The 27552-nt window shown below is 43.8% G+C and overlaps 4 protein-coding genes and 1 long non-coding RNA gene across 9 annotated transcripts in view; 2 read left to right on the top strand and 3 right to left on the bottom strand.

Annotated features, from left to right (window-relative positions):
• The window catches only part of tmod4 (tropomodulin 4 (muscle)), a 40440-nt gene extending 31113 nt beyond the window's left edge, over positions 1–9327 (top strand). For all 4 annotated transcript variants that reach the window (XM_086037576.1, XM_086037575.1, XM_086037578.1 and 1 more), the window contains 9 exons: positions 2528–2714; positions 3359–3515; positions 3987–4106; positions 6308–6400; positions 6484–6614; positions 7391–7498; positions 7575–7718; positions 7953–8097; positions 9153–9327. In XM_086037576.1, the coding sequence (XP_085893702.1) occupies positions 2613–2714; positions 3359–3515; positions 3987–4106; positions 6308–6400; positions 6484–6614; positions 7391–7498; positions 7575–7718; positions 7953–8097; positions 9153–9175 (1023 nt within the window). In that variant the 5' untranslated portion in view covers positions 2528–2612 and the 3' untranslated portion in view covers positions 9176–9327. The remainder of the gene's footprint in view (positions 1–2527; positions 2715–3358; positions 3516–3986; positions 4107–6307; positions 6401–6483; positions 6615–7390; positions 7499–7574; positions 7719–7952; positions 8098–9152) is intronic.
• On the bottom strand, positions 4332–5202 carry LOC147142907 (uncharacterized). Its single transcript, XR_015087797.1, has 3 exons — positions 4972–5202; positions 4717–4872; positions 4332–4435 (listed from the first exon to the last, which is right to left on the bottom strand). It is a non-coding gene; the product is annotated as an uncharacterized LOC147142907 (long non-coding RNA).
• On the bottom strand, positions 8582–14251 carry scnm1 (sodium channel modifier 1). Its single transcript, XM_086037579.1, has 8 exons — positions 13808–14251; positions 13563–13633; positions 13370–13458; positions 13027–13121; positions 12337–12440; positions 12164–12261; positions 11726–11840; positions 8582–11654 (listed from the first exon to the last, which is right to left on the bottom strand). Exons 1-8 carry the CDS (start codon positions 13856–13858, stop codon positions 11528–11530), a joined length of 750 nt encoding a protein of 249 aa, XP_085893705.1. The 5' UTR covers positions 13859–14251; the 3' UTR covers positions 8582–11527.
• Positions 13684–17593, top strand: lysmd1 (LysM, putative peptidoglycan-binding, domain containing 1). The gene is made up of 3 exons (XM_086037580.1): positions 13684–15126; positions 15835–16136; positions 17071–17593. Exons 1-3 carry the CDS (start codon positions 14944–14946, stop codon positions 17252–17254), a joined length of 669 nt encoding a protein of 222 aa, XP_085893706.1. The 5' UTR covers positions 13684–14943; the 3' UTR covers positions 17255–17593.
• Positions 17594–18227: 634 nt separating this feature from the next.
• tnfaip8l2b (tumor necrosis factor, alpha-induced protein 8-like 2b) lies at positions 18228–27332 on the bottom strand. Of its 2 annotated transcripts, none has more exons than XM_086037581.1 (3): positions 26955–27332; positions 19850–20173; positions 18228–18951 (listed from the first exon to the last, which is right to left on the bottom strand). In XM_086037581.1, exons 2-3 carry the CDS (start codon positions 20165–20167, stop codon positions 18709–18711), a joined length of 561 nt encoding a protein of 186 aa, XP_085893707.1. In that variant the 5' UTR covers positions 20168–20173; positions 26955–27332; the 3' UTR covers positions 18228–18708. The 2 variants fall into 2 exon arrangements, with proteins under 2 accessions (XP_085893707.1, XP_085893708.1); XM_086037582.1 differs by having other exon boundaries at positions 19850–20169; positions 26955–27324.
• Positions 27333–27552: the final 220 nt, after the last annotated feature.

Below are 27552 nucleotides of genomic sequence, written 5' to 3'. Positions count from 1 at the left end.
AACTAGGAAGGTGAACAAGAACTCTTTTGAAAGTCCAAAATATTTGAAGGATAAAGTTGAAAGTTGTTCCCTTTAAGAGACAAAGAATTTGGGCTATTTGGGGGTCAACGTTTTTAGAAGTGCAACATGAAGGATTTGGCAAGTCAAAGATTTGGAAATGTAATATCCATTGGAAGACAGTCATTTGGAAGTTGATGATTTTGAAAGTAAAACATGAAAGTGGCTGCATATGAAGATAGAAGTTGAGGTTTTGGGCTGAGGAAGACCAAGGATTTCGGGAGGAGAAAGCTTTTCAAAGTTGAATGTTTTTGGAAGATGGACTTATGGATGTTTTGGGAAGTACAGTTGAGCATTAAGGACTTGGAAGGGGAAGATGGAGGTTTTTAGAAGTGAAAAGAAATGAAGAGGTTGAAGATGAAGATTTGGTAAATTGATTTCTAGAAGAAGAAGGTTTTTTTCGGGGTAATTGAACATGGAGATATTTGAAAGTTTTAGGCAATAGAACGTGGAGATGAGATCAATGCACAAAGTAATAATGTACTTGCTAAATAAACATTGTTTTTTTTCTAGTTTTTCATAAACATCAAAATATGACCTGGGTCACTACTACTAGACTAACAAAATGAAGGTTTTAGTAGGTTGAAGTTTTTGGAGCAGACATGAAGGATTTTGCAAGTAGAAGATGAAGGTTGAGATGGAGAAGATGGAGATTTGGGGATGTATTTTAAAGAGGAAAGTATTTGGAAATGTACATGTTTGGAATGTCTTTGGCTGTTGAAGATAAAGATACTTCTGAATTTAAAGATAAAGATATTTGGGAGATGTAAATAGAAAGTTTATCGAGCGTTAAGTTGGACGTTTTTGGAAGTCGAACATGGTGTCAAAAAAGTTGGACGAAAAAGTTTAGGGAGTAATTTGGGAAAACTTCATTTTTTTCTGCAAGGGGTGGTGTTTGTCAATGAATCAGCTCGAGTTCTTTTGGCTGTGTGACACTTTGCGAGAAGACACCTTGTGTGCAGTCCATGAGTGTGCTTTTGTACGCGTGCGTGTGTGTGTGCGTGCGGGCAATCTAAGGCGCTGAGGCTTGACGCGGCTGCAAGTAGCTGACTTGTCAAGCTAAAATTAAGCCCCGCATGATTTGGAACGTTACACTTGGGCGCTAAGACCCACACCGACAGGAAGAAGGCAAACGTGCGGCACCGTCAACAGCAAGAATTACGTTCGGTGTTTCGTCGGGAAGTGGTTGGCTTTGCTCACTTAATATAATGGAAGTGTGTCTGTGCTGTCAGAATCTCAATCGGAATTATGCTCAATTTTATAGGCATCAAAACATTCAATGTACACTCTTCAGCTTCAAAAATGTACATTCAGTTGCAAGTTGGCTGCAAAAGCATCGCTGCCAGCTTCCAGGCCAAAGCAGTCGATGGCGCAGCCGTCCAACCTCCAAGGGAGCAAACGTAATCGATCGGCGTTGGACGCCGCTGCCTAAATGTTTTTCTGATTTGAAACCAGCTAATATCAGTCGATGTATCGGTCGGACCCCGATAGACGTTCCCCCATATGGATGTTCCAACATGCACCGTTTCCCCAGCGAACGTTTCAACAGCACACAAGCGAAACATCCTCACTCTTCATCACAATGGCAGCGGACGCGGGTTTTTCCGACACATTTTTTCCCCCGGTAAACGGTCGCAACACAGGCATTTGTGAGGCATTAAAGCAGGTACGCGGATGACAAATGAGGGTGCGCGGATGATAAATGAGGGTGCGCAGCCTCCCCTGCTATTCTTAGCGGCTACGAGCTGCGCTAAAAGGTTTAGAGTTACCCGCACCTCATTGGATTTCTCGCTTCAGTCATCGCTTGGCCTCGCTCGCTCACTGCGTGACGTCATGCGATGTGTTGAGTGTCGTTTCTGTTATGTTTGACACCGCTTTTTTTCCCCAGATCGGTACCAGTGCGAGTATTTACTCTTGAGTACTCACTGATCCTCAGTACCGATACCACGTATACTTTTCATACATACAATTTCAGACAACACAATGGTGGTTAGGTTACCCAGCCAGTTAAACACAACATCTGTTTGACTGAACCACAGTGTAAAACTATAACACAAATATTTCAAAACATAGATAGATACAAGTACAAAAAGTAGGTAACAGCTGAACATAACAATTTATACAATACACAGATGTAAGTAAACTTGCTCTGCTGCCTGTACTGCATTCAACAGGAAAAATGCAACTTCTCCATGCGCTGAATAGTACTAACGTTCTCTACTCTCAATTGATGACAGCGGGTGAATGTGTAAACAAGTGTATGCATGAAATACCGTACCGTAACACCCACATTGAGTGAGCAAATACATTTCAGTTGCAACACACTAATAATCAGAAGGAAAATCACTAAACGCATATCCATTTTTATCCGATTATTCGGTGGAATAATCCATCCTAAAATATTCAATAGTGACATGCTGATACGGGTATGTCGGCCATCCCTAATTTTTTTTTTTTATTTCTCTCACAGAACCCCACCACCTCAGCCCACCCATACCAGAGCGAGTGCATGTGAGTGTGTGGCCCCCCCCCGGTCCCCCCCCAAGAAGTGAGTCATGTCGGACCCCAGGGACATCGACGAGGACGCCATCCTCAAGGGCCTGAGTCCCGAAGAGCTTGACCAACTGGATTATGAACTGCAGGAGATGGACCCCGAGGTATGAGGAGTGCGGCATTCCAGTCACATGATTTGACTGGAGTAAGACTTCAAGTTCCTGTGCAGTGAAAATAAATGTGTGTCGCTTGGGGGTTTGAATAACTCCACCAAGCTGTTCTGTTCAGTAAATTGTGACATTGTCGGTGTTTAGGCATAGCTAGCTGGCCTAGCTAGCTAGCTAGCTAAGTGAGTGTGGTTGTGATGGAAATGGGCCAAGTTATTAAAAGAAACTTACAATTGCACTAGCTAACTATTGATGGCAACAAAGGTGCTCAAGTTTTTTTTTTAATAAAAAGGGGATAGGAGACTTAGGGTCACTGGACACCAATTTAGCCACACACAAAAAAATCTGAAAAACAACTTAATGCTATATCGCCACAATTCAGTACGACATTCATCCATCACTATAAAACCAACAAGGACAGGTAAGCTACATTACCATCACAATTTAGCGAGCTGATAGCCGGTTAAACTAAATTTTGTGTTTGCGTTTCCATTGAGAAAACAATGCGACTCAAATTTTGCCCCAGTAAATCTAGGACTTGCCTGAAATGTAAGACTTCCTTATGACTTAGACATACTGTATGTGACTTAGCCCCAGTTCTGCTTTCGTGTCACATAAACATGACCTCCCCGTCCTCCCAGAATGCCTTGCTGCCAGCTGGTATGCGGCAGCGTGACCAGACAAAGAAAAACCCGACAGGACCGTTTGACCGTGACGCTCTGATGCAGCACCTGGAGAAGGAGGCCATGCAGCACCCAGACCGGGAGGAGCTGGTGCCTTTCACGGGGGAGAAAAAAGGTGCGACACACTTTACAGGGATTCCTTACGGGGTACCGTTTTCGTCAAGGACCCCCATTAATAATCCCATTGCCAATCAAACACAACTACTCAGTTGCATTGCATGATTGGCCAAATTATAGTTTGCTTTTGCAGAACAAGAGACCTGTTGTATCAATTGAACCTTGAAAATCTATACAGACATTGAGAAAAAAGAAATTGCATTTTTTTAAATTGATATTGCTTTCAGTCAGCTCAATATTACTTTATGCGATTATGCTATTCGACCAGTGATGTTAATCCCAAATGTCACTGTGAATCACAGTGAACCCCTGTTTATCGCAGGGATAGGTTCTAGATCGGTGAAAATCTCGAAGATAGGGCAGGGGTCCCCAACTTCCGGGCCGCGGCAACGCCAAGTTGTCTCCGTCGCCTAACGCTAATATGAAATGCACAAGCGACCAAATGAGTAATCTGTCTGCGTGCCTCCAGGAAAAGCCTTTGTGGCAAAAAAGGCCACCGAGATTCCCGAGCACGAGCAGGTCATGTTGGAGCCGGAGCTGGAGGAGGCGCTCAAAAACGCCACGGACGCCGAAATGTGCGACATCGCAGGTGAGACCACATCCTTAACGCCACGCTTGTTTTTCTATATGTGCCCCGACATTGACTGCAAACCAGGGTGGTCAACTCGTCTCACCCGAACGCAACCCCAAACTGCCCATAGGTGTGACGGATGGAAGAACAAGCGTCCTGCTGTGCAGCCATGTTACATTTTTTTTTTTTTATTAACCCTCAGCATGCCAGCACATCGACGGGGCTGACCCACATATAAGTTGCGCTGGGACGTCCCACCAGCCACGACAGACATGCAACAGGATCCGATTCCCCGAAGTCAGCAGCTCAAAAATAAAACGCGCCGGGCCGGTAGGGTGGAGCGGCTTCTGTGGGAGGAAGATAGGATATCTTTGTAAAACACACGGCCGTTGACAGAGTAAGCCCAAGATGGCCCGTGGCGTAGAGATTTTATATTTAAGCTTGTTAATTGTTTAAACACATGTTCTGGAATGATGAGGCAGGTTTTGCGGGGTCAACTAAGAACTGTAGAAGTAGCATTAGACTTGGATTTGATGGGTCTGTAAAAGCCATAAATGTCGAGGACCAATTCTCGATTGGAAACTTCCAAAGCATGTGGACAGACAGACAGACAGACGGACAGACTCACAGAGCCTGGCCCCTCGCTGGCTGCCAGTGGGCTTGGACCTGGACCGGGTCCAGATGAGGATTACAGCTCGGTTAGCCTTCCGTCAGCCTTTTGTTGGGCTTTTTGGCCAGCGTGTCGGCAGGGGATGAAAAGCTTGGCGCAAAAGAGAGAGCGAAGCTGCAAAGCAGCATGTAATTAACTGTTTTATTTATGATATTAGCATCCATCGCCGCTCCCCTGCTAGGTTAGCTGGAGCCGTAAAGCTAGCAGTGTTACCGTCATGCCCACAGCGGGTGTTTATGGCTAAGCAGGCAGCTGTCTCACTGGCCTGCCTTTCCCTGATGGGGTCACAAGGGGTGGGTGGAACGGTGGGGGTGGAGTGGGGTGGGGTGGGCGGGGGGTCTTTAGCCACAGCAGTTGGTGGATGACACGCTTTGATGGGAGGCAGATTGCAGCCTGAGACACAATGCTTCCCCCTCCTGGTAACAGCAAGGCAACAGGAAAGCTACAATCTAATCAAAATCAACACATGAAGAAAAACATATCAAAAGTCTCACTTCTTTACAAAATGTAAAGAAGTAAAGGTTAGGCTGCTCAAAATGTACCGAAAAAAGTTTCCAGTCAAACACTGAGCTAATAATTACAGTAGTTGTTTAGGCACTGCAACTGCTTCACATCTGCATTGCATGGAGTCACCTGGAAACTGCATATCTTCACCTGCATATCTGGCAGATGTGAAGTCAAGCCATTGGCATCTTCAATAATGAATGTACAAATCTTTTTTCTTTTTTTTTTTTTTCCACGATCTGACTCTGAACTCAGATAACCAGGATAAAAAATCGGCGGTCGCAGAACGGACCCCTGAGGGCCTACCAGTGTGTCCAGTTAGAGGGGAAAGATGAAGACTGTGCCTGTGTTCAAGTATCTGAAAGAGAATTCCACGGTCAACTTGTGAAGGCCTGGCTGAGGTCAAGAAGCACCAGAATAGAACATTTGTGATGCTCTGCGCTAAATTTAAAGATCTTTCTCGGCGTCGAGGTCTCGCTTACACGCAGTCAAATATCAGACTGACTCTTCTGAAGTCAGCTCGGACCAACAAACTATTTGCTGCTTCAACGCTGACCCAGTATCAACAACATAAAGACCGTACCAGACGCGACTGGTGCTGCTGATGTTTTTGTTGTTTAAGCCTCTGAATGCATGCTCTAATTCAGATTCAGGGGTCAAGAGCCTGTTTGGTATTCGTACTGAAGTACACACCGACATCACAGGGAGGTCGAGTCTGGTAGGCAGTCAGTCGGATTTTGGGGAACGAGTCGAGCTCGACTTACTTGACTGACCAATGTATAATACTCTGAAAACTAAAAACTTCGTCCAGCGTTCGCAGCGTTTCATTTCCAAGGTTGAGTAGTTCAATTTTCACCCCGAAGCTAATGTCCTCACTGTTCCTCACCTGTGCTTGATTTCTATACTGCAGTCATTGTCCCACGTTACGGTGACACTCAAATATGTCTAGTGTCCACTTCCTTGTCTTCCACCTGGATGGCAATTGGATGCCACTCACCGATTGAAGGACATTGTGACTCTTAAACGTTTATTCTCACGCCTGCAGCCATCTTGGGCATGTACACGCTGATGAGCAACAAGCAGTACTACGACGCTCTGGGCACCACCGGAACTATCGCCAACACGGAGGGCATCAACAGTACGTAGTAGCAGACGTACCAGGAAAGTGAGCTGGCATTGGGTGTTGGGTGCCGTCATTGACGTCTCCTGTGTGCCCTTGAGGCGTGGTGAAAGAAGACCCCTTCAAGATCTTCCCCGACGAGCCGCCCAACTCCACCAACGTGGAGGAGACCCTGGAGAGGATCCACAACAACGACAGCAGCCTGACCGAAGTCAACTTTAACAACATCAAGGTAAAGACCGATGGCGCAGGACGTTAGATAATAACGTCGAAAGTCTACACCGGCCAATGAAATGTCTTACAGGGGTTACCTAAATTTTGGAGTCCAGGGACCAGGGGAAATGTTTGTCCAAGGACCCTCTTATAATCCTGGCAGCAATTAAATATCAATTTGCCTCTTTTCAAGAAGGAAAAAAAACAAAACAAAGTTGTCATTTTTTGAGAAAAAGATGTAAAGTTATGAGGACAAAGTTGTCAACAAAAATCAGCCAAGGTTGAATCAAGGCAACTGGACTGATCTTGATTGTTGAAGACGTTTCACCTTCGTCACTTCTAAATGTTAGGTGTTGTGGCAAAACTGCTCGATAGGGTCATTCCTCCTGTTGAAAGAGGTGATCTTTGGGGGAGAGACGTCAGGACATTCTCCATCAGGGGGGGGTGACTGCATTGTCCAGTTGCCTCGATTCAACCTTGTCTGGTTACCAAGACCTGGATGATTCAGAATCTAAACCGGGGGTCTTCAATCCCGTTCCCCGAGGTCCGGTTTCCCAGGTGCAACGCACCTGATTCAAATGATCAGATAATCAGCAAGGTCTGGCCAAGCTGGAGAACAATCTTGATCATTTGATTCAGGTGCGCTGCAGTGCGGAGCGATGGACAGCAGCCAAGAATCCGGCCCTTCAGGAACAGGATTGAAGACCGCTGACAGTGTGCAACAAACCAGCCGGCTTTGATGCGGGCCGCCTCGCGACGCGTTGATTTACTCCCAACTCTGCCTCGCGCTTTCAGGACATTCCCATACCGACACTGAAGGAGATCTTCGAGGCCATGAAGGGAAACTCTCACGTGGAGTTTCTGAGCATCGCCGCCACTCGTAGCAACGACCCCGTGGCCTTCGTGAGTCCTGCGTCTTTTGGCAACAACGTGAAGGAATATGATGTAGTGTCAGCTTTTTGCGTTTTGCGCGTGTCAGGCGTGTGCGGAGATGCTGCAGGAGAACACCAGCCTGCAGAGTCTTAACATCGAGTCCAACTTCATCACCTCCGACGGCATGATGGCCGTCATCAAGGCCATGGCCAGTAACGCCACGCTGGTGGAGCTCAAGATCGACAATCAGGTCGGACGCACGACGGTGGAATAGTGGTTAGCACGGTTAGCGTGGCTGCCTCACAATCGTGAGGCTGAAGATTTTGATCTTGACCCAGGACTTGTAGTAGCCAAGTCAATTCCATTTCAGCCTCGTTTCTAAATTGTCCTTAGGCGAAAGCGAGCTACAGAAAATGCTTGTTTGGAAATGAGTCCGAGAACACTTGCGTGTCTCTTTTGGTTACGAGATGTTCTCCCCTCACAGCGACAGAAGCTCGGCGACTCGGTGGAGATGGAGATCGCCGCCATGCTGGAGAACAACTCCAGCATGCTCAAGTTTGGCTACCATTTCACGCAACAGGGCCCGCGCGCCCGCGCCGCCATGGCCATCACGCGAAACAACGACATGCGTAAGAAAAAGAACCCGTGTATCGTTTCTACTTTCCAGTTTGGCAATCTAAAAACAAAAAATGAAAACGTGACAGGCCTTGTTCGACTTTCCTACCTTCTCAGCTTGCTCATAGCCGTTTTTTTCCCATTGGATGCCTCTTACAGAAACGAAGAATATTTACACGAAATTCCTGCCAAAAATTGATGAATTCTGTCATCTGGTTGAATACATTTAAAAAAAAAAAAAAAAACTAAAATTCTCGAGTGTTGAATCTGTGAAACCCATTTACCTAAATTATATGAGTCAATCCAGTACTCAGGCCTATAGCCCCTTTTTTCATTTAGTCTTTTTGATTAGAGCTGAAATTCAAAATACCTTTGATGAGTTTCATTTATTCTATGACGACGCTTGTGACTCCAAACACTCAAATCAACTTTCCCCAAGGAAGCAAACGGAAATGCCATTCATGTGTTCTAATGCATCAAATAACACCAACAAAAAGGTTTGTACCATGTTTTTTAATCAGAAAAATATCACCATACAATATTGTACTTCATAGAAACATAATGACAACATAATAATGACATAATTAAATAGCGTGTAAAGAATTTGTGCATCATGGGAATTCAGTGGGCATTGTGCTGCTCCTTGTGTGCGCTTTGGCCACCAGGGGGAAGTATAATTCTGACATACTGCATGTCGGTTTAACACAAGAACTTGATCTGAAATAAGTTCATTTTCTAAGAGGATGAAGAATACATGCCTGTGAGTATTGTTATGTGCTGTCTGTGTTGCTATACCGCTTGCGTTCAAATATAAGTTTGTTACAAGGTTTATAGCTGCCGTGCCCTTCGTGCTAGTTTTCTTAGACAATCTAGGCCTCTTGCATTGTGTGTTCGCATCAAGCTAATGGATTTTTATGAGCCAAAGTTAATGTGGTTTCTTAAGTAGAAATACCACTTTAGGCCATGGCCATGGCCAATTGAAAATGGAAGGAATGAATGATAAAATGATTCAAAAGTTCTGACCCATTTAGTTGCGCCGTGTGACCTTTTTCTTTGCTTGTTTGTTTAGTTCGGCAGCAGAGGCTGAGATGAAGATGAAGTGTAGAAGAACTTGTCACTTGTCACGCAGAGCATCTTTTTTTTTTTTTTTTTTAGGAAGTGACATGATGATTCATCTCATTTGTGGGGGGAAGAGCGTCTGTAAATACTTTCAATAAAATATTTATTCAAATCCTCTTTGTAAACATTTGCACGCCTTTTATTGGGTGTTTTTGAAGACCAGAATGCGCAAAAACCGACTAAATAAGTTAATAATTCCATGTAGGGCTAGGCGATGAAATGATTTTTTGGGGGGTGGTTTATGTAGTTCAAACACTGATGCGCACTGCTTAGACTAACAACATGTCTGCAAAGAGAGCATAGCTAGCTCACAAAAGCACAGTCAGCGTTGCCGATTTCGAAACTTTTCCAACCCGTCTACCAGCAATTTTTCAAAAACGTAAAATTCCAGAGCAGATCATCATTTTGGAAACTCTTTTTGGGGACGATGAAACTGTGAATAAAATCCGATTTTATTTGAAGGCCATATTGCCTATCCCTAATTCCGTGATTTCCTCACCTCCGGCACGTGGTCTGCTGACAACATTCTAGGGTATCATTTTAATCATGCAAATCTCTTTTAAGTCACTTGTAATCTTCGCACCTCCCACAAGCACCTGAGCTATTTTTACCCCCCCGGGCCACAAAGTGAAACGGATCCGGACGGCCGGGCTTCAGTTACGGCGTTCCACGTAGAAGAGGAGCTCGTTTGCGCCCTCAGCGCTTTATGGGTCCTAACAGCTGCTAACCTCCCAGGATTTCCACAACATGGCCGGCATTCCCTTCTCTTCCTCGCCTGTCATGTTTTTCCATCTTCCTTCTCCTTAAAGTGACAGAAGATGAGGTCCATTGCGACCACTCAAAGTTTTGCTCTGTTTGTTTCCCTTCTGGGCTTGGCTTTCTTAGTCCCGATGATACCAATTTGGACATTTTCACTTAGGGGGTGTACTCACTTTTGTTACCTGCGCTTTGGACATTAAAACGTTCACTGCTGGGGACATTTATGTTTGGAAACTATATTCGTCAAATACGTCGGCGTGGAGGGTGGTTTCGGCAAGCTTGTTTGTGAAATTCCAGTTTGTAAACCACATGAACGGCTAACACATTCCTGTAGACATTCCTTCAGAATCTAAACCGGGGGTCTTCAATCCCGTTCCCCGAAGTCCGGTTTCCCAGGGGATCACACTGGATTTGATCAGCACAGCTTTCAAGTAGAGGATATAGATTAGTGGGTGAATCTCGGCAACAACGTTCGTATACGTGAATGTATAGTATGTGTCACAGTCGGTACCAGAAAGTGTCGTGATTGAGACATGGCGCAGTTGATGGGAGTCAAGGGATGTAAAATGTAAAAAAGCCATTGATGCGGCGAGTCAGGCTGACAGGTATCTGTAAATACATTCTCTTGCCATCAAAAATACCTTTCTCACTCATGTTTTTGTTGTTATATAGCTTGAGGCGTCACAAAAGTAAAACAAGTTATTTTGAAGGGGGCAGTAAATTTACACTGTTGTACAAGCTGTACACAGCTTACTTTGTTGCAAATAATAATCAGCAATAAAATATATCCAAATAAAATTGAAAAATAAAAAAATATATATACAGTTTTTACAAAAATGTGAGGGCAGTACTCACTTTTGTGAGCTAATGTGTGTAAACAGAATCCTTAATAAATAAACATTTTTTTAAATGTTCAGCTATTTACCATCCCGAAATGAGCCGTCAAGCTGCATGGCTGTTTTTAGTCACTGTAGCACTTTTTAGATTTTTATTTTTAAAACGATAAATTGAATTCAGTATTATCATTATTATGATTACTATTATTGCAGCTCGGCTGGTCTGTTTATTGTCACACCCCCTTCATGTAGAATTGTACGGGTGAAACAAGGCGAAAATATATACGGCATTCCCCGTGCTAAAAGTTTCCATCGTAGATAAATCACTTCTCTTGCAACGAATACATGGAAAGCCACGTGAAACTTAATATGCTCATGTTGTCTGTTTCTCAGCTGGAATTGAACTCGCCTGCGACATGTATTGAAGGTCTCCTCCTTGACGCGTGGTGCTTTCGACACATTAGCAGCATTGAGAAGCACCCCCCCGCCCCCACTTATCTCCCCTGACCCTCGCGTGCTTCTCTAATTCACTGCCACTTTACTGAGCGCGATGCTAACTGGTGGAATCACGACCCAAATTAGCACCCGAGCAGCTCGTCCACTGCAGGTTTACTCTTAAGCTGAGCGGGGATCAGGCCGCAACTATGAAGGGTACACTGGGGCGGGGGGGCGCAGCGTCACATGTCACCTCCAGGAAGTGTGTGTGTGTGAGGGTTTTAGAGCCGGAACCTCATGGCTGTTCACGGGCGTCCCCTGAAGGCGCGGTTGCCAGCGAGGGAGGCTCGTCCTCATCGGAATCAAACTCCACATCCCCGTCTTTCACCCAGCGACCGCTCGGGTCCTGCAGCCATCCGTCGCTACGGGAAAGAAAACGCAATTAGCGTCCGTGTGAAAACATGGCGATTGGAAGTCAAAGGCGCCGGTGTACCTTTTCAGTTTGAGATAATGCTCCAGCTCGCGTCTCCTCTGGGCCGACACGGGCTCAGATGTCACGGACGAGGGCCGCCCTCCTGTGGTGTTTGACGAATGGGACTGGTCACTGCCTGCAATTGCACACAACCAAGTCAGGGTATTCACAATCATCTAGAAATTGGAGGTATGGCCTTAAAACAAAGTCTCTGATTTTTTTTGATTTTTTTTTTTTACAATAATCAGATTCCACTCTGATGATTTACCTTTCTGTTTTGATCATATTTTGAAATATATTTCTTAAGGTGTGTGTGTGTGTGTATGTATGTGTGTATGTGTGTATGTGTGTATGTATGTATGTATGTATGTATATATATATATATATATATATATATATATATATATATAAAATTCAAAAATGGACAGATAAACTCTTAAAGAATGGAATCAACATTACCAGACGTGCTCAGAACATGCTCTGACTCAGCAGCTCCACAAGGTGGCACCACGTATTCAAGTGGACTTGGGGTGCTTATTGGCCCTTTTACATTTTTTCTGCGAAAAAAAAAAAAGTTGAATTTCTTTTTGGCCTTTGGTGAGACGGCAGCATGAAACCTGTATGTGGCATGCCTGGTTCTTCGATGGCAGCTGTTATATGGGCCCGTCCTCAGCAAAGCGTGATGGGTCAACTTCCTCGTTTGTACCAGTAAAGGTGCTGTTGAACTGGATCCTTCCTGAGAAATTCCAACAAAAGCTCGTTTGTATGTGTATGTATGAAATGCGCTATATAAATAAGGCTGCCTTTGCCTTGCCTTATATATGAGTAGTTAAAACTTAGGGATACTCATAGGGGTAGCCTATGGCAACTGAACTTAAGAGTGTCACAGGTTGCAACAGAGAAACTGGAAGAGCCACAGAGAGGTATAGGAGGGACCATCCTTGAAAATTAAAAAATAAAATCAAAAATCTGCAATTTTTTTGCAATGTAGCTCTTTGTTAGGGAATAGCAAGTTGTACAAAAAGTACTGAAAATTTGAACAGTGCACTTAAAAGTTGAGAAAAGGTCAAATTAAGTTCACCTGAAAACGTTTATTTTAGGTTCATCCGGAAATTTCAAAAGGCCCAATATTCCTAACTTGCTGTGATTGATGCATGAAAAAAAAAGAAGGAAAAATGTTGTATATAATCACTTATGAACATTCTGCTGTGCACAGTTGTACCTTCTACAGCTCTAACATTTGAATTTCCTCTCCGGGCATCATTAAAAGTTCATCTTATCTTACTGAAAAGTAATCAACTACACCAGCAAGGGTCACCCACCTGTCGCTGGTCTTCAGCTTCGATGAAGTTTTCCTGTTTCCTTTTTGTTATTTCGTGCTTCAGCTGGGTCTTCTTACCATAGAATGCCTTTAAACCTAAACATATTCACAAATGATCTATTCCTCCATTTAATTCTTACTCCAAAGACATTAAATTAATGTATGGTGTATGGAAAGTTTCATTGATTAACCTATGACTGTCAAGCCTACATGAAGATATGACAGCTCATGATGACTTTAAATTTGTAAATGCAGAACACAAATCAATATTTTCAAACTAATCATAAGGCTTTGTGTTACACTGAGCCAGTCACAATGCCAGTGTGAGTGTACACTTAGCTCACCTTCTAGATGCCTTTTCCCTTTCCTGTGGACTGTCAGCATGTCGACGGTGTCAAACACAGGGCGGTAGTGGCACACAAGACAAGTGTACCTGAACATAACAACAACAACTTTATAGTGGCGATTGGGTGACGACGTGAGCTCCCAATGGCTGCAGACAATCACTAAGTGGTCAGTTCAGTTTTTACATTTTACCTGCCATTGCTCAGAAGTGCTGCTTCGTCTTCTGGGATACAGTTTGACAGGAGATCTGCGACGCGACGTTTCTGCAAGCAAACACAACAACAAAAGTGTCGACCCCCACCAAACTGTAAGTAATGTAAAGCTTGATTATTTGTGTGTGTTTGTAGTTAAATTGAAGCGTCACCTATGCTAACAATTAGCTTACTTTGCACACCTTGATATGTATCGATAACACACGCTATAATGTCCATACTCACCTTGAGGATATTTAGTTGACTCTTGTCGTTACCTTCCCGTTTAAAAGACATGTTTATGCAGCACTGCTATATGATGTTAAAGTAGTAGTTTAGTAACACGTTAGCGACCTAGCTATCGGTTTAGCCTACGAGTACCGTGGCGTTCAGGGTAAATGGTAAATTGAATTTTTCTGTTTTTAAAGCTTTTAAGTCAAGTGGATAGCTTCCGAATTGAAAAAAAAAATAATCACAGTTTTTCATCTCATATACAATTTTGTGTTTGAAAATGTTGAACTTAAAACGCAGGTATTGGGTTCATTTATCACGAACAGTAACGTGCGCCCATGAGGGCATCATGCGCAAAGCATCACGGGAGCGGTAACTCACGCTGCAGCCTTGGCAACAGGTTGTTGCTGTTTAGACAATTTAGCAGCCTGCTTACAATATGTGTCAACTGACAATAACGTGAACGCTACAAAAACATAATCTTTAGGATATTGGGTTGACTCTTATGGTCAGCCTCCCTTTTTGCCTCTATATGTCGTGCAGTTTAGCTTGTTCGCAGTCTCGCTAGTGTGATTGTGTACAAGTTATAAGGCGTTCATAGTAAGGGTAAGGGGCGGGTAAATTTATAGTTTAAATTATTTAAAACCGTAATGATAAATAGCTGTTATTCACATATACTTGGTGATAGTATTAATTTGAAAACGTTCGACTTTTTCGTAAAAACACGGTAATGTGTTACAAAATGATAAATCTGCTTCCATTCCGAGTGTCCTTGAACGCATCACGCCCAGTGCATCATGGGAGCTGTCACTCACAAGGCAGCCATGGCAACATATGGCGGCGGGCAGGAGACGGCGGAAAGCGTAATGTTTGCCTTTTCCCACTGGAACTTTTCACTTTTGTCACTACTTTAATTGGACTCTCTTTTGCTGTCCCTTCTAATGTTGACTCTACTTTGCATTTGGTGACATCGTGGAAATTACGTCGGTCGTTATTGCGGAGCACCGATTAATTTAAGCAATTTATTTGTTCAACACAAAACAAAAGCAATCACAAAACCGCTTTGGTCATTCCAAAGCGGCCATGTTTGCGATTCTACGATAGTACGAAAGTTCACTCGATCCGAGTGATCACTTCCTTCCCTCGCCGTCATGTCCGCGGGGAAGGAGCCTGCGGACGCCGGTGGGAGCGGCCTGTTGCACGGCGGCCGGAGCAGCAGGTCCTACGGCAGCCTGGTCCGGTCCAATCTGTCCCCGGTCCGACGGAGACACATCGAACATCGCATCCAACCCGGCGAAACCCTCCAAGGCCTCGCCCTCAAATATGGAGTCACTGTAAGTAGTCTGCAGTACTTTCTGTCTTGTCCACAATGTTGGATTCATCTATACAAATATTTTATCTTTTACTTTGCGCCCGTGTAAAAAAAAAAAAAAAGAGAGACAAGGAGTAGAAAGTAGAGATACTTGCATAGATAATTATCAAATGTAGGGAGCAAACGTAAAAAGTCATCAGAAAAATAAAAACAGACACTTGATTATCGACCAAGTGAAGATACAAAGTACATTTAATTTCACTAGCAAAGACCAAACTAACACAAAGTTTGGAGTAAAGTAAATCTCAGATAATTTTTTTTGATATTTTTACAATACCGCTTGTAACACGATGTAATGATCGCATCTTAATAATGACTAATGAATCATAACAGATCAATTTGTAAAAATGCGATTTGGAAAGGCAACAATCGAAGCAATGATTAACATTTTCTGACATGTTACGGACCAAACCAGTAACTGAATGACAATTTATTTGTCAATTTTAATTCATGTCATGTTTTCCAATAAAGGCATGGAAATCAAAAACATGTTGTTTTTTTTAAAATCCGAATCATAGACAAAATAATCACCAGTTTAATCGGTTATCCAAATAATTGTGAGTCGCAGTCCTTGAAAAGACTGCCTCTCCAGTTTGTCTTGAATGTTTCCCTTTTGAAAAGAATGATTTTAGCAGTCATGTGTATTCCAACAGCTGCCGTTGTCTTTCAGACGGAGCAAATCAAACGAGTCAACCGTCTGTACACCAATGACTCCATCTTCCAGAAGAAGTCCTTGTCCATCCCTGTGCCGTCACGCTCGGAGGCTCACACTGGCGCACCTGACGCCGAAGCAGACGGTGAGGAGGAGGATGACGAAGGTGCGCATTTGGGCGGCGAGGTTATCGGCCCGACGGCGAGCCCGTCTCGCGCCGCCAAAGAGTTGACGGCGGCGGATTTCTTAAGCCGACTGGACGGCGTTATCAGCGAGTCCAAGCGGGCGGTCGCCAAGAGATGGCAGGATGCAGAGAAGAGGTCAAAATACGCTTCGACTTAGCGCTCTTCGCCTGTCTGTCTGTCTGTCTGTCGAGCTAACGGTCTTTATATCAGGGGTCACCAACTTGGTGTCCCCAAGGAACACACAAAATGGCTCACCAGCGATGGGGCAATTGTGATTTCCCAAGAATGTTGCAGTAGTGTACATTTAAAAATGTGAACCCTGACAGATATTTAGAGACATAAAATGTTACATATTGATATTTATCTCTTTCCCAATTAGTATGAGAAATCATGAGGATAAGCGCTTTGGATAATGGATGGATGGATGGACGGATGGATGAACATGATCACAGTCTTCACACACATGAATAGCATTAATCGCTAACAGGAAAGTGGTGTGACCAAAGTATATTTTGCAGAGGTTCTCGCTAGCCACCCTGCCCACCATTGCTAATGATATCATATCATAACTAGGGCCAGATCCATATGGACTTTTTTCGGCTCAGCCGATTTCGATATTTGATGGAATGAAATGTTGATCATGAGTTGGCCAGTTAATTAAAAAAAAACATATTTTTTGCTCCCTTAACACTTACAATAACAATATGAATTACATGCATGATATTTGACTCTTTTGCAATACTACAAATTTGTTCATTTCCAAAGTAGCTGTGAACTTGAAAAAGGTTGCATAATATTTGACTCTTTTGCAATACTACAAATTTGTTTATTTCCAAAATAGCTGTGAACTTGAAAAAGGTTGGTGACCCTGCTTTATATCAAGAGTCAGATCTGCCTGTTTGTACATCTGTCTGTCTCTTTACAGTGTCTGTGTAACTGCAGTATCTACCTAATTCTGTCTTGTCTTTTGCTGCCTGTTCTCTAATGTAAAGGTCGCAGAACACAATGGTGCTGAGACATGAAGTTAGCAAAAGGCCGAGCTGTGATTCGTGTTTTCTGTCTCCGTCAGGCTGGCCAACCTGGAGGCGATTTGCTCCAGCAGCTGGAGCGAGCCTGCGCGGTCGCCTTCGGGGAGGCGTCGCCGGCCGCCGGCCGCCGCCGCCGCCGCCGCCTCCTCCTCCGAGGTGCCGCCCACCACCACCAAGCTGACCATGAAGCTGAGGGAGCGAGAGGACGACATGTTTGAGCTGTGAAGCGACAACGCTGACGTAGTGTGACACTGAGCCTGGGTATGCTTTTTATAACTCCATTGTTTTGAACACTATCTCAGCCACATGTGGTGCGGTGCATACGGACCGTATGTGCATGTCGCACGTTGGCGGTCACGAGACGCGTGCGAAGCGGCCTCACTGGCCCAACAGGCAACAACGGGCAACATTGTTCTCCGCTTATCCGCTCCACCAACCGAATGGAGCTTTTTGAGCCACGTGACTACAATGTTCTGACTAATCAATGGAATCGTATTGAGAGGTAGGAGTCGAATTGTTCTGTCTATGTAGCTTTTGTAAAGATTATTAAACGTTTGAAAAGTGCACAGCGGGCAGTAGTGTGTTTTGCTCACATCCGCGTGTAAAACTCGATATTATTTAATACATGTAAGTTAGCGATACATGTTATTGACAATGATTGTATTCATGGTATTGTGTCTTTTCTACATTTATTCAACTTATGAATACATATAATACATTTTTTTAAATTTACGAATTCATATTTATTCATAGGTACCAATTTATTCCTTTAATATATTCAGTTTAATGTATTACAGTTAATACTTGCTTGTATGTATTATTTGAAAGAAATGTAACCTATTACATGTAGCTAAAGAATGTAATTTATTAATACGTGTTAATTATTGAAGAATCTTTTACATGGTATTTGCCACATTTTTTAGTCGTTAATTTAATAAAGGTAATCATAATACAAAAATATGTAATACAAAATCTATATAAAAGAAAAGTGCAACATAAATCTGAAGGATTATATATATTAGTATTTAATTTAATTTGAAATTGTTTCATACACATTCCTATATTTGGTTTATTACATATACATTGTTCATATATTATTATGAGTCCATTTAGTTGAATAACATTCAAATAATTTGGTCAAATATACTCCCAAACCATCATATAAATACTTGTAATTAAAAGCAGAGCCCACACAGTGTTGACATCACAGTCAGGCCTTATTTTATTAGCATCATCATCATCATCATCATCATCATCATTATTAATATTGGCTGTTTTTTGTTTTGTTTTGTGATGATTTCTGGATGCTTCTACATCATTTTCCCCTTGCTGAAGCAACATCCTGACCACCAGGGGGCAGCATTGTATCAGTAGACTGCCTCCTCTTCCTCGTTCCATGGAAACATCAATATATTCATTATTAACTTTAAAACAGTGTGAAGCACTTTGTTCTGATCTGACCTGTTGTCCTGACAACACCTCACAAGAAAAGAAAGCGAGAGAGAGAGAGAGAGAGAGAAAAAAAATCCATCTCCGGCAGTTTTGTTCCCAAGTGGAGCGTGTGGCGGGCGCCTCCCTCCTTTACGTTTGCTCTCTTAGCAGCAGGACAGTGTCGAGTGTGCAGTGTCAGTGCGGTCCCGAGGTGGTTGTCGGTGTCGGGGGTGGGGGCGGGGGCGCCGTCATATTGTCCCGTCCTCCAGCAGCTTGTTGAGTCCCTTGCAGATGCGCGCCAGGTGTTCCCGGAAGGGCCCGTCGGGTTGGTAGAGCCGGCTGAGCAGCTCGGGGTCGGCGTAATGGTTGAAGACGTGGTTGATGCGTCCGTGGGACTTTGGCGTCAGGTGGCTGTTGACCAGCTGCAGCAGGAGGTCGCGGCAGCCCGTCAGGAGCTCCGATATCACCGTTTTGTCAAAGGTGAAGTCCACCTGTGGAACACCACGCGCCACTCTTGTCATTGCGGCCCGGCAATTGTTTGAGACGCGTACGATCAACCGGTGGAAATCGGAGCTTGCCTTTCCATTGCGGGTTCAACACATTTTTTAAAATGCTCCTGAAACAGGCCGTGACAAAAATGATGTTGAAAGATTGAAAATAATTGGTTTGAAACATATACGATATAGTGCTGCAACTGACCATCGATTTATCTCTTGAATATTTCCATACCGGGCCCTATTTGAAGGGATCGGGTACTTGTTAAGGTTGAAACGTGTATACTGACGTCACGGACACGCGATTATCCAAATAGTTGTCGATTAACCTGATTATGGATCAGCTGTCGATGAATCGACTAATTGTTGCGCCTGTAGTGTGAAAAGACAAATGGATGTTGTTGTTTTGAATTGTATTTTGCTTTATTGAACCACAAGATATGCATGTGACGTGCCGGTATTATTGTTGTCCACTTGGGGTCGCCATCCTCATGTTCCACTTGAGAATATCTGTGACTTTACGCGTGCGTTTATAAAAGGAAGGATCTGGCTCGGTGAGTGACGAGGGGGTCGGCGAATGAGAGTGTAGAGTTGACTCTTGTGAGCTTAGTTTAGTGGCTAGCTGCTAAGTGGCTAAGCGTTAGCCAGTTTGCAAGTCTTTGCGGCCGTAGCGGCCTGTGGGCATGACAATACGCCCTAACTACGTTTCAGCTAGCTGCCGTGACTCGCGCTAGCCAACTCTTTGCGGTGCCACACAGAGTGGTGCGCGAGTCCAATTGAAACGTTCACAATTTTTTGGGTGATCGAGTTAAACGTTTCAGCCTTCGATGTGAGTCATTTGTATTTTTCTGAAGAACTGTCCACACAAGAGAGGACCAAGATTGCAAGCGTGTACCTCATAGAAACTGATGGCGGTCATAGCGCCCTGGTGCAGCTTCTTTTTGAAGTCCTGAGCCAGGAGCAGCTCCTCTGTGCTGAAGCGGTTGTTGCGAAACAGGACGCCGATCTTGACGGCGATCTTGATCAGGTCCTTGACCACCTTGTGGGCCTCAGTCTTGTTGCCCGAGTATTCCTTGGAGACGCGGTAGAGCTCGTCCAGGATCTCGCTGCTGGTGTCGTCGATGAACATCTGGACGGAGGTCTTGGTGGCCATGCTGCTCAGGATCTTCTTCTGGACCCTCATTGCCGTGTCCCTGGAGCTGAAGTGGTCCATGGCTGTCTTGGAAATGACATGATGATTCGTTTAGTATTATAGTGAAGCTCAGCCGTGGAAGACGATTGTAGACGGATAGTTAAAAAGAAAAAAAGACAGGATCCGAGGTTTACGATGGTCACGGACATACCGTAATTCAAGATTTGTCCATTTTTTTTAAGGAAAAGATTTGTCAAAAAAAATTCAAATATTGGAAAAAAAAAACCAACATTTTTTTCTGGGGAAAAAAAAAGACAAATCTTGAAATAGATGGAAATGAAGACTGTTAGAAAGAAAATATCAGGCAAAACATACCCACATTCAAATACAAATGTTTTTTTTTTTTGCATTTTGCGTTTTGACGTGCTTCCCCTCTGGTTGAGCCGCCTCCCTGGACTTTTTATTCATGTCTTTTTTTTTCAACTTTGCTTCCTTGTGTAAGAAGCAAGTTTTTTTTATTTTTTATTTTTTTTAAACTTTGCCTCCTTGTGTAAGAAGCAAGTTTGTCAATGGAGACGTCATTGCGCTCCGTCAGGTTTTGATAGGCGACAAACAGAATGGTCCAGATATTGACGGTGGCATGAGGACAGGCAACTTTCTCACTGCCGCTTGCCAAGTCAAACAGGGCGACAGGAAGCGTGCCACAAACAAGAAACAACCTTCTTTGTTTTTAGACGTGTGGCTATACTGTGTTCCCATCTTACTCGCTCGCCTTGTTGAAATGTGTGAAAACGTGTATTGAACTTAAAGTTATCAACCGCACAACATACTGTACTGCATTAAAACGGGTTGAAGAGTAGCACTGTTCGTAAATATTAGGGCGCGACCGATAAGGAATTTTTGAGGCAGATGCCGATTTCGATATGAGGCAGAATCAAATTCAGTTATCCGATTAAAAGAAAAATATATATAATGAATCAAATTAAAAGTCTCTTATGCGTAAAACAATCAAGGTATGAATTCCATGGTAGAATATTTGACTGTTTTAAATGACTTTGTCTTGTAGTATTTGTTTGACTTGACAAAAGAGAAAGGAAAAATTGGCAAAAAATCAGCAGATTTTTTCACCAAATTTTTTGGGGGGCGGACGATAATGTTGGAATGTCTTTGTCTTATGTTGTAATATGTTAATGTGTAAAAAATAAAATAAAAAAATTAACGGATTTTTGACGTTTTTAAGAACTAATATTGGGCCCTATTAATTATAAGGGGAAAAAAATGTACTTAAATCATGATTCAATTAAAATGTATTGCACATCAAAACTTAAGAGGTTTACTTAAATGTTTGAAAGCCAGCCGTCATCTGACATTAGATGCCAAAGTAAGTATTGCGTTTTAAAGTTGAAGCTGAGCTGTACTGCACTGCATTTAAAAAAAAAGAAAAATTATGTGACGTCTGCACAGTCAGTTTGAATGTTAAAATAAAAGAAGAGTGTTCCAGGGTGAAAATATGAGATGCTACGCAGCCAGAAAAGAGCATATTGGAATTCTTCATTGTTTTTGGGACAGGAAATTAAAAATGACAGAGGCAATTATGCTAATAGGTCAGCCATATCCAAAATGATACTGCTCAGAATGCTTTAGGTGCACGTGCGTGTCATTTTTGCGTCGAAGGATATGGTAACGTTCCCCAAAACCAAGATCGATTTGGTCGCCGCGATGGCACTAAGATTCCCAGACCGTTTCAGGTCTTTTGTTTGGACGCGCAGGTCGGCAACCGCATCGTCGACGTGACCCGCCCTGCCCGTCCGTCCGTGTGCTCCGCAGTCACATTGTGACCAGCTAGCCGACTCTGATTTTGAACCTCAGCGAAAAGAGGCCGGATCCTGCCCGTGCAGATCCCATTTCAAGGCTGGCTTTCTTTCCTTCTTTTTCCTTCGCCATCACTTCTGGCCAACATCCCAATTGTGTCGCTTGACGCATGCGGTGTAAATCCGTCCTGAGTGTCACATGCTTACTGTGACGTAACATCAGTCTAAATCCAGGTTTGCGCCGAGCCGTCCAGTCCAGTTAAAGGTTTGCAAACGTCCAGTAAATCTTGCTGCGATGTGGACGTGGAGTCAGCAACTCCTCCCACGGCGTGACATCACAGAGTGACATCATAGTCGGTTCAACAAAGCAGAGAGCGTTGACATCTTTTTTTTTTTTCTTCTTGAGCTGAGGGGGCTTGGAGCGCAGCCTTGATCGGGTCGGGGAGCCTTATTTGTCAACGTTTCCCCGACCCGCTCAGCTGCTTTTGGACACGTCACAAGGAAGCGGGGAGAGCTCCGACGAAGCAACGCGGTAAGATGAGAGAGTTTTCTCTTCACTGGAATAAGAAGATCAGTGTCAGAAAACACGAAACCTTAAAGCTCGCTTTTCTTCTTGGTTACAAGAAGACTTTGTTTTCGCTCTTTCTCTGTCTCCAATCAGCAGGCTTCTCTGTCTAGCTCCGCCCCTTGAACTACAATACCCTTGCGCTTGGGTCGCCATTGCAAGAAAAGTGTTGCCCTCGCGCCCTGCCGTAAAGAGCTCAAGTCCGCCATCGATGAACCCCCAAAGGGCCGTTTTCCAATTGCCTGTAGATGCCACAAGATGCAAAGCGCTACTTTTGTGCAGATAAAGCTCAACTACTTTCAGCATAGGTTCCCTGGCTACCAAGATGCCAGAAGATGGTGCCAAAGCACTACTTGATCCTAAATGAAGCTCCTCCACTCACTTTAAAATTTGGCACCAAAGCAATACCTTTGCCTAAAAGGGGCTCTTCGACATAGGTCCCTGGCACCAAAGCACTACTTTTTGTCCAAAGGAAGCCCCTCAACTCAGTTCAACATAGTTCCCTGGCATCAAGAGGGCGCCAAAGCAATACTTTTGTCAAAACAAAGCTCCTCAACATAGTTCCACAAAAACATGGATTTGAGGCTTTCCCAGCATATAATGGTGGATCCACTTAAAACAAGTTGCGAAAGCCAAACTGCAAGAGTTCACTGATGACTCTCCCTTCTTTTGGTAGCCTTCGCAACTTATGGCAATAATTGTGTCCCCAACCAAATGAAATGTGGCAAACAGCCACACGAGCTTCAATTCGGCATTACGGTGGTGGTGGGGAGGGGGGGGGGGGCAGTGTCATATTTGGGTTTGCTTGTTTTGCGATACTGACTAGTGAGACCTAATGGGAAAAACAGCACTAACGTGGATCCGCCGAGGCGTTTCCCCTCCACCGGGATTGCCAAGCACACTTTGTCTCCAACACACACACACCCAGGAGAGGTCATTGGGACGGAATGCCCTGAGGTGTCCCCAGTTTGACGACACGCCATCAGGAAAGTCACCATCTTCCTCCACATTATTTGGCCGGGTCTGAGGAGGGAACAGCATCATACACTTGTATGGTTTCGTCATCATAATGGACCCTTTGGGAGAAAAAAGGAACCGCAATGACAAAAAGGAGTTTGACACCCATGATGGAGATCTTTACAATCCAACACGTTTGGGGAACAAGTGCAGGTCACAAGTCCCAACCGAGTTTTGGGTCCTCAGCCGGACACGCGGACTCGACTGCGCTCAAACATGATAAAAACGGATCCATATTTGGAATCATTCTTAATGGTTGAAGATGTTAAAAGACGCAGGCACTCCGCCTGTAGCATTTGGAGTCATTCTTGTACTAAGGCAAAAGCCACACCATAACAAAACTCACATTTATGCCAGCAACACAAATGAGAAAATGATGCAGAATGACGACGCTTCAGCAGTGAATGCTGTTGAAGAAGTTCATCGTACGAGGCCCGTCGAACTGCCGCTTTTGCTAAGGACCAGAAGCTCTTGGGAGCCTATGTTGATCAAACAGTGTCTATTCTCAGAGTAGAATAGTCCCAATTCTCAGGGTAGAATAGTCCCAATTCTCAGGGTAGAATAGTCCCAATTCTCAGGGTAGAATAGTCCCAATTCTCAGGGTAGAATAGTCCCAATTCTCAGGGTAGAATAGTCCCAATTCTCAGGGTAGAATAGTCTCATCTGGATTGAGCAGTCCAGGTCCACAACCTGCCGTGTGCGGCCGATTGCCTGTGCTGGCAAGTTGTGGAGGCGAGTGACATAGCTGAGGCAAGCCCACGCCTGTTGGCTGCACGTCATCAGCGCTGCAGGACACGCAGCAGACACTCTATTCCCAGAGAAACCTTCCTCAGAGAAAGAGCAATACATACCATTTTATTTATACAGCGCAATAAAGAACTGCTAGGCGCTCCCTCAAACAAGATGTAGCAATGGCCCCCCCCAAAATAACTTAAAGAATTGCCAAAGTGGAACAACTAGAATCCTTATTTGTAGAAGAACTCCGATAAATGTCTTTCTCTAACAACAGTTACAACCTTCCTCAAAAAAGAACCTCTAGAAATGTGCTCACTGGAGAAGCTCTAGAACCTTCCCCTAAAGTCCATTAACCATTTTTCCTTTTAAAAAAAAAAAACAAGCACTGGAAATACCTTCCTCAAACAATCCCTAGAAACCTTTTTCAAGTAAGGACCAACTTCAATTGCTCAAAGAAGAAGCACAAGAAAACCTTCAAAGGTTTTACACTGTGCAATGACGATGAAGAATGAAAGAGAAAACATTTCTTCAAATAAGTAAGACATTCTGTTTGTCAAAGAAGAAATTCAAGGCCCCTCCCCAAATGTAGCTACCTCAAAGAGGAAGCTATAGAAACCCTCCTCAAGGAAGATCATAGAGAAAGAACCCTTCTTTCGAGAAGAACCTTTAGAACACTTCCTTCGAAGAAGAGCCTTCTTTAAAAAATGAGCAGAACCCTTCTTCAAAAAATATCTAGAAACCTTCCTTTAAGAGGATCGATTCACTTTCTGCAAATAAGAGCTACTCAAATCCTCCCCAAATGAGAACCATTACACACTTCCACATTGAACCACTTGAAATCTTTCTCAGATAAGAGCGACCAGAAACCCACCCAAAAAGAAGAAACGCAAAAACCCCTTCCTCAAAGAAAGTTTCTCCAGTGCCGTACAATCACCACATGGCACACTCTTGATTGATCCACACATAAATGAGCCGCAAGAATCACTCAAAGAAGAACAATTAGAAACCTCCCTCAATGAATCATTTTAGAGACTTAACTCAAATAACCTCTAGAAGCCTTCTTCAAATAAAAAAATAAAATAAAAACACTCCCCAAAGCATTTCAACCCTCACTTCAAGAAGAACCACTGGCAACCTTCCTCAAGGAAGAAATTCTAGAAAGCCTCACAAATGACCCCTAGAGGCCTTCTTTCAAGAAGAACGCTTCTTCAAAGAAAAACCTGACCTAAAAGAACAAATCCTCCTAAAATAAAGAATGTCTTTAATCTGGACCACAAAGCATTTCCATAATCAAGAGTCCTGAAATCATTGTAACATTAATTTAGATATTGTTTTGTAGTTGGAAGTAAAATCAATTGATCAAAATGTATTTAGTATTTTTTTTTTTTATCTCAACAACTCATTGTTGAATTTTGTTCTACTATGAATAATTAAACCCTCCCCCTTATACACACACACACACACACGCACACACACCCACACACACACACACACACTCCATCGCAGGTCCTGAGTTCACAGTCCCATTCTTTTGCTGATTTTTTTTCTTTTCCTTTTATTGTTAGTTTTGCTCTGCCTCCTGTTTTGGGTGTAATTCCACTGCTGACCACTAGATTGCAACATGCTATTTAGTTTGCCATGATGCAAATTTGACTAAAGAAGCAGATTGAAAACAAGAAGTACAGAATGAAAAGGACTGAATGTTAACCCCATTCAATCCTGCTTTTGAAACCTACAAAAAGCAACGGCTTCATTTTGTAATGTGCAACTTGCTGCAGAGTTCTTGATGTATATTGACAGATGATGACTTTTTTTCCCATTAAATAAATGGTTCATTTATTTTCAGAATTTATTTTCGAGTGTGAGGCAGTTCCTTTTAATAGTGGCGTGCGCAGCAAAATGACACGTGTGCCAAAAGAACCGTTTTCTGTCCGACAGACACCACATCATATTACGCAACTGATGTTCAACTTTCTTATGCCTCTGTTGAACAACATCATGAAATGATGCGGAAGGCCGGATTTGGCCCGCGGGACTTCAATGCTCAAAAGTTGTTGCCTAAACTTTTTGTTTTATTAATCCCCTACAGTACTTTTGTTGAGTGCAGTTCAGTTGTATTTAACTTTGAAGTACAATACATTTGCATTGAATCTTTTAAAATGATTTGGTTTTTTTCATTTTAGATGCAATTATAGCTTCACTTTTACATGCAATACATCAAGTGAATCATTAAGTACAGTTTGTTCCCTCTGTACGTCGGCACAATGTTAATGCTCAAGCAGTGGCTTGCAGTAATATCCATGTACTTTTTGTTTAGTTTTTTTGGAATAAAACCTTGGTACTCAAGTATGTGACTACTTTAGTCCGACGACTACTTTGTGTGACAAGCGCACACGGTGTCCCAGACGCATGTTGACGCACAACCGCTTCCTCAAAGGGCCGCGACTTGAAGTTGTGTTGAAAGTGCAAAGCGGACATTGCGCTCTTGCTCAAGTGGACGTTGCTCAATTGCTCGTTGCTCGGCCACGCCCCTCTGACGGGAAGTGAAACTGACAGCTGACAGTCGTCTCTCAGCATCTCGTACCCAATAAGATAAGCGGTGGGGGGGGGCTTTGCCTCGTCTTGAGTTGAGCAAGCACATGGATGGCAGGGGAAGCGAAAAGCGCGCGGTGCGTTTTGCGGTTCAATCGGCGCGAGTCGTTCAGCCTGCGCGAATTGTCGCCGGGCCGAGCGGCCTTACCTGAGTCGGCGGCGGCCTCGGCGGGCCCCCTCGTGCGCTTGCTCTGTCCGGTCGAGGATGATGTCAACAACAAGGCCCGCTTGACCCTCAACGCTTCATGTTTGCAAAAAAAAAAAAAAAAAAAAAAAAACAGCGTCCCTGGCGTCTCGCTCGCCACTCCGCCTTGCGATCGAACTGACGACTTGTACTTCCTTGAGGAACTCAACGTGCGTTGACACACCCCTCACTGCTCAAGTGTGGGTGTGCGTGTGTGTGCGCGCGTGGGTGTCTCTCTCTCTCTCTCACTGGCTGCTCATAGATTGACATGTCAAAGTTGCAGCGTCCCCGCAATCAACGCGCCGACTGCTGACGTTGACAAAGTCTGCCTGTCCTGACAAGTGAAAACACAAAGAATGTAAGCCAGAGATGCAGCAGCCTGAAAGGGGAGCGGCTTAGACCTTTGTGTGTGCGCGCGTATGCGTGTGTGTGTGGGTTCACCTTGCCTGGAATGCGGTTGTCAGTGGTGCGATGACGTGCTCGCTTTTATCCAAGGCAGAAAAGCAAAATGTGGCCATTTGGAGCCTCGGCAGGGCAGATACCGCACGTTGATTGTATGGCG

Source organism: Filicampus tigris, chromosome 8 (assembly GCF_054856515.1).
Source record: "Filicampus tigris isolate MCC_2025a chromosome 8, RoL_Ftig_1.0, whole genome shotgun sequence".
NCBI classification, from domain to species: Eukaryota; Metazoa; Chordata; class Actinopteri; order Syngnathiformes; family Syngnathidae; genus Filicampus; species Filicampus tigris.
This window is presented reverse-complemented; position numbering and strand designations above follow the sequence as displayed.

Excerpts from the sequence above, each read along its gene's own strand:
- tnfaip8l2b (XM_086037581.1), bottom strand. The coding sequence starts at position 20,167 with ATGGACCACTTCAGCTCCAGGGACACGGCAATGAGGGTCCAGAAGAAG. Across the intron at positions 18,952-19,849 it reads CCGCCATCAGTTTCTATGAG|GTGGACTTCACCTTTGACAA; the intron begins GTACACGCTTGC and ends GGTGTTCCACAG.
- lysmd1 (XM_086037580.1), top strand. The coding sequence starts at position 14,944 with ATGTCCGCGGGGAAGGAGCCTGCGGACGCCGGTGGGAGCGGCCTGTTG. Across the intron at positions 15,127-15,834 it reads CCCTCAAATATGGAGTCACT|ACGGAGCAAATCAAACGAGT; the intron begins GTAAGTAGTCTG and ends GTTGTCTTTCAG. Across the intron at positions 16,137-17,070 it reads TGGCAGGATGCAGAGAAGAG|GCTGGCCAACCTGGAGGCGA; the intron begins GTCAAAATACGC and ends TGTCTCCGTCAG.
- scnm1 (XM_086037579.1), bottom strand. The coding sequence starts at position 13,858 with ATGTCTTTTAAACGGGAAGGTAACGACAAGAGTCAACTAAATATCCTC. Across the intron at positions 13,634-13,807 it reads GTCAACTAAATATCCTCAAG|AAACGTCGCGTCGCAGATCT; the intron begins GTGAGTATGGAC and ends GTTTGCTTGCAG. Across the intron at positions 12,262-12,336 it reads AGCTGCCATCGAAGAACCAG|AAAAAATGTAAAAGGGCCAA; the intron begins GCATGCCACATA and ends TTTTTTTCGCAG.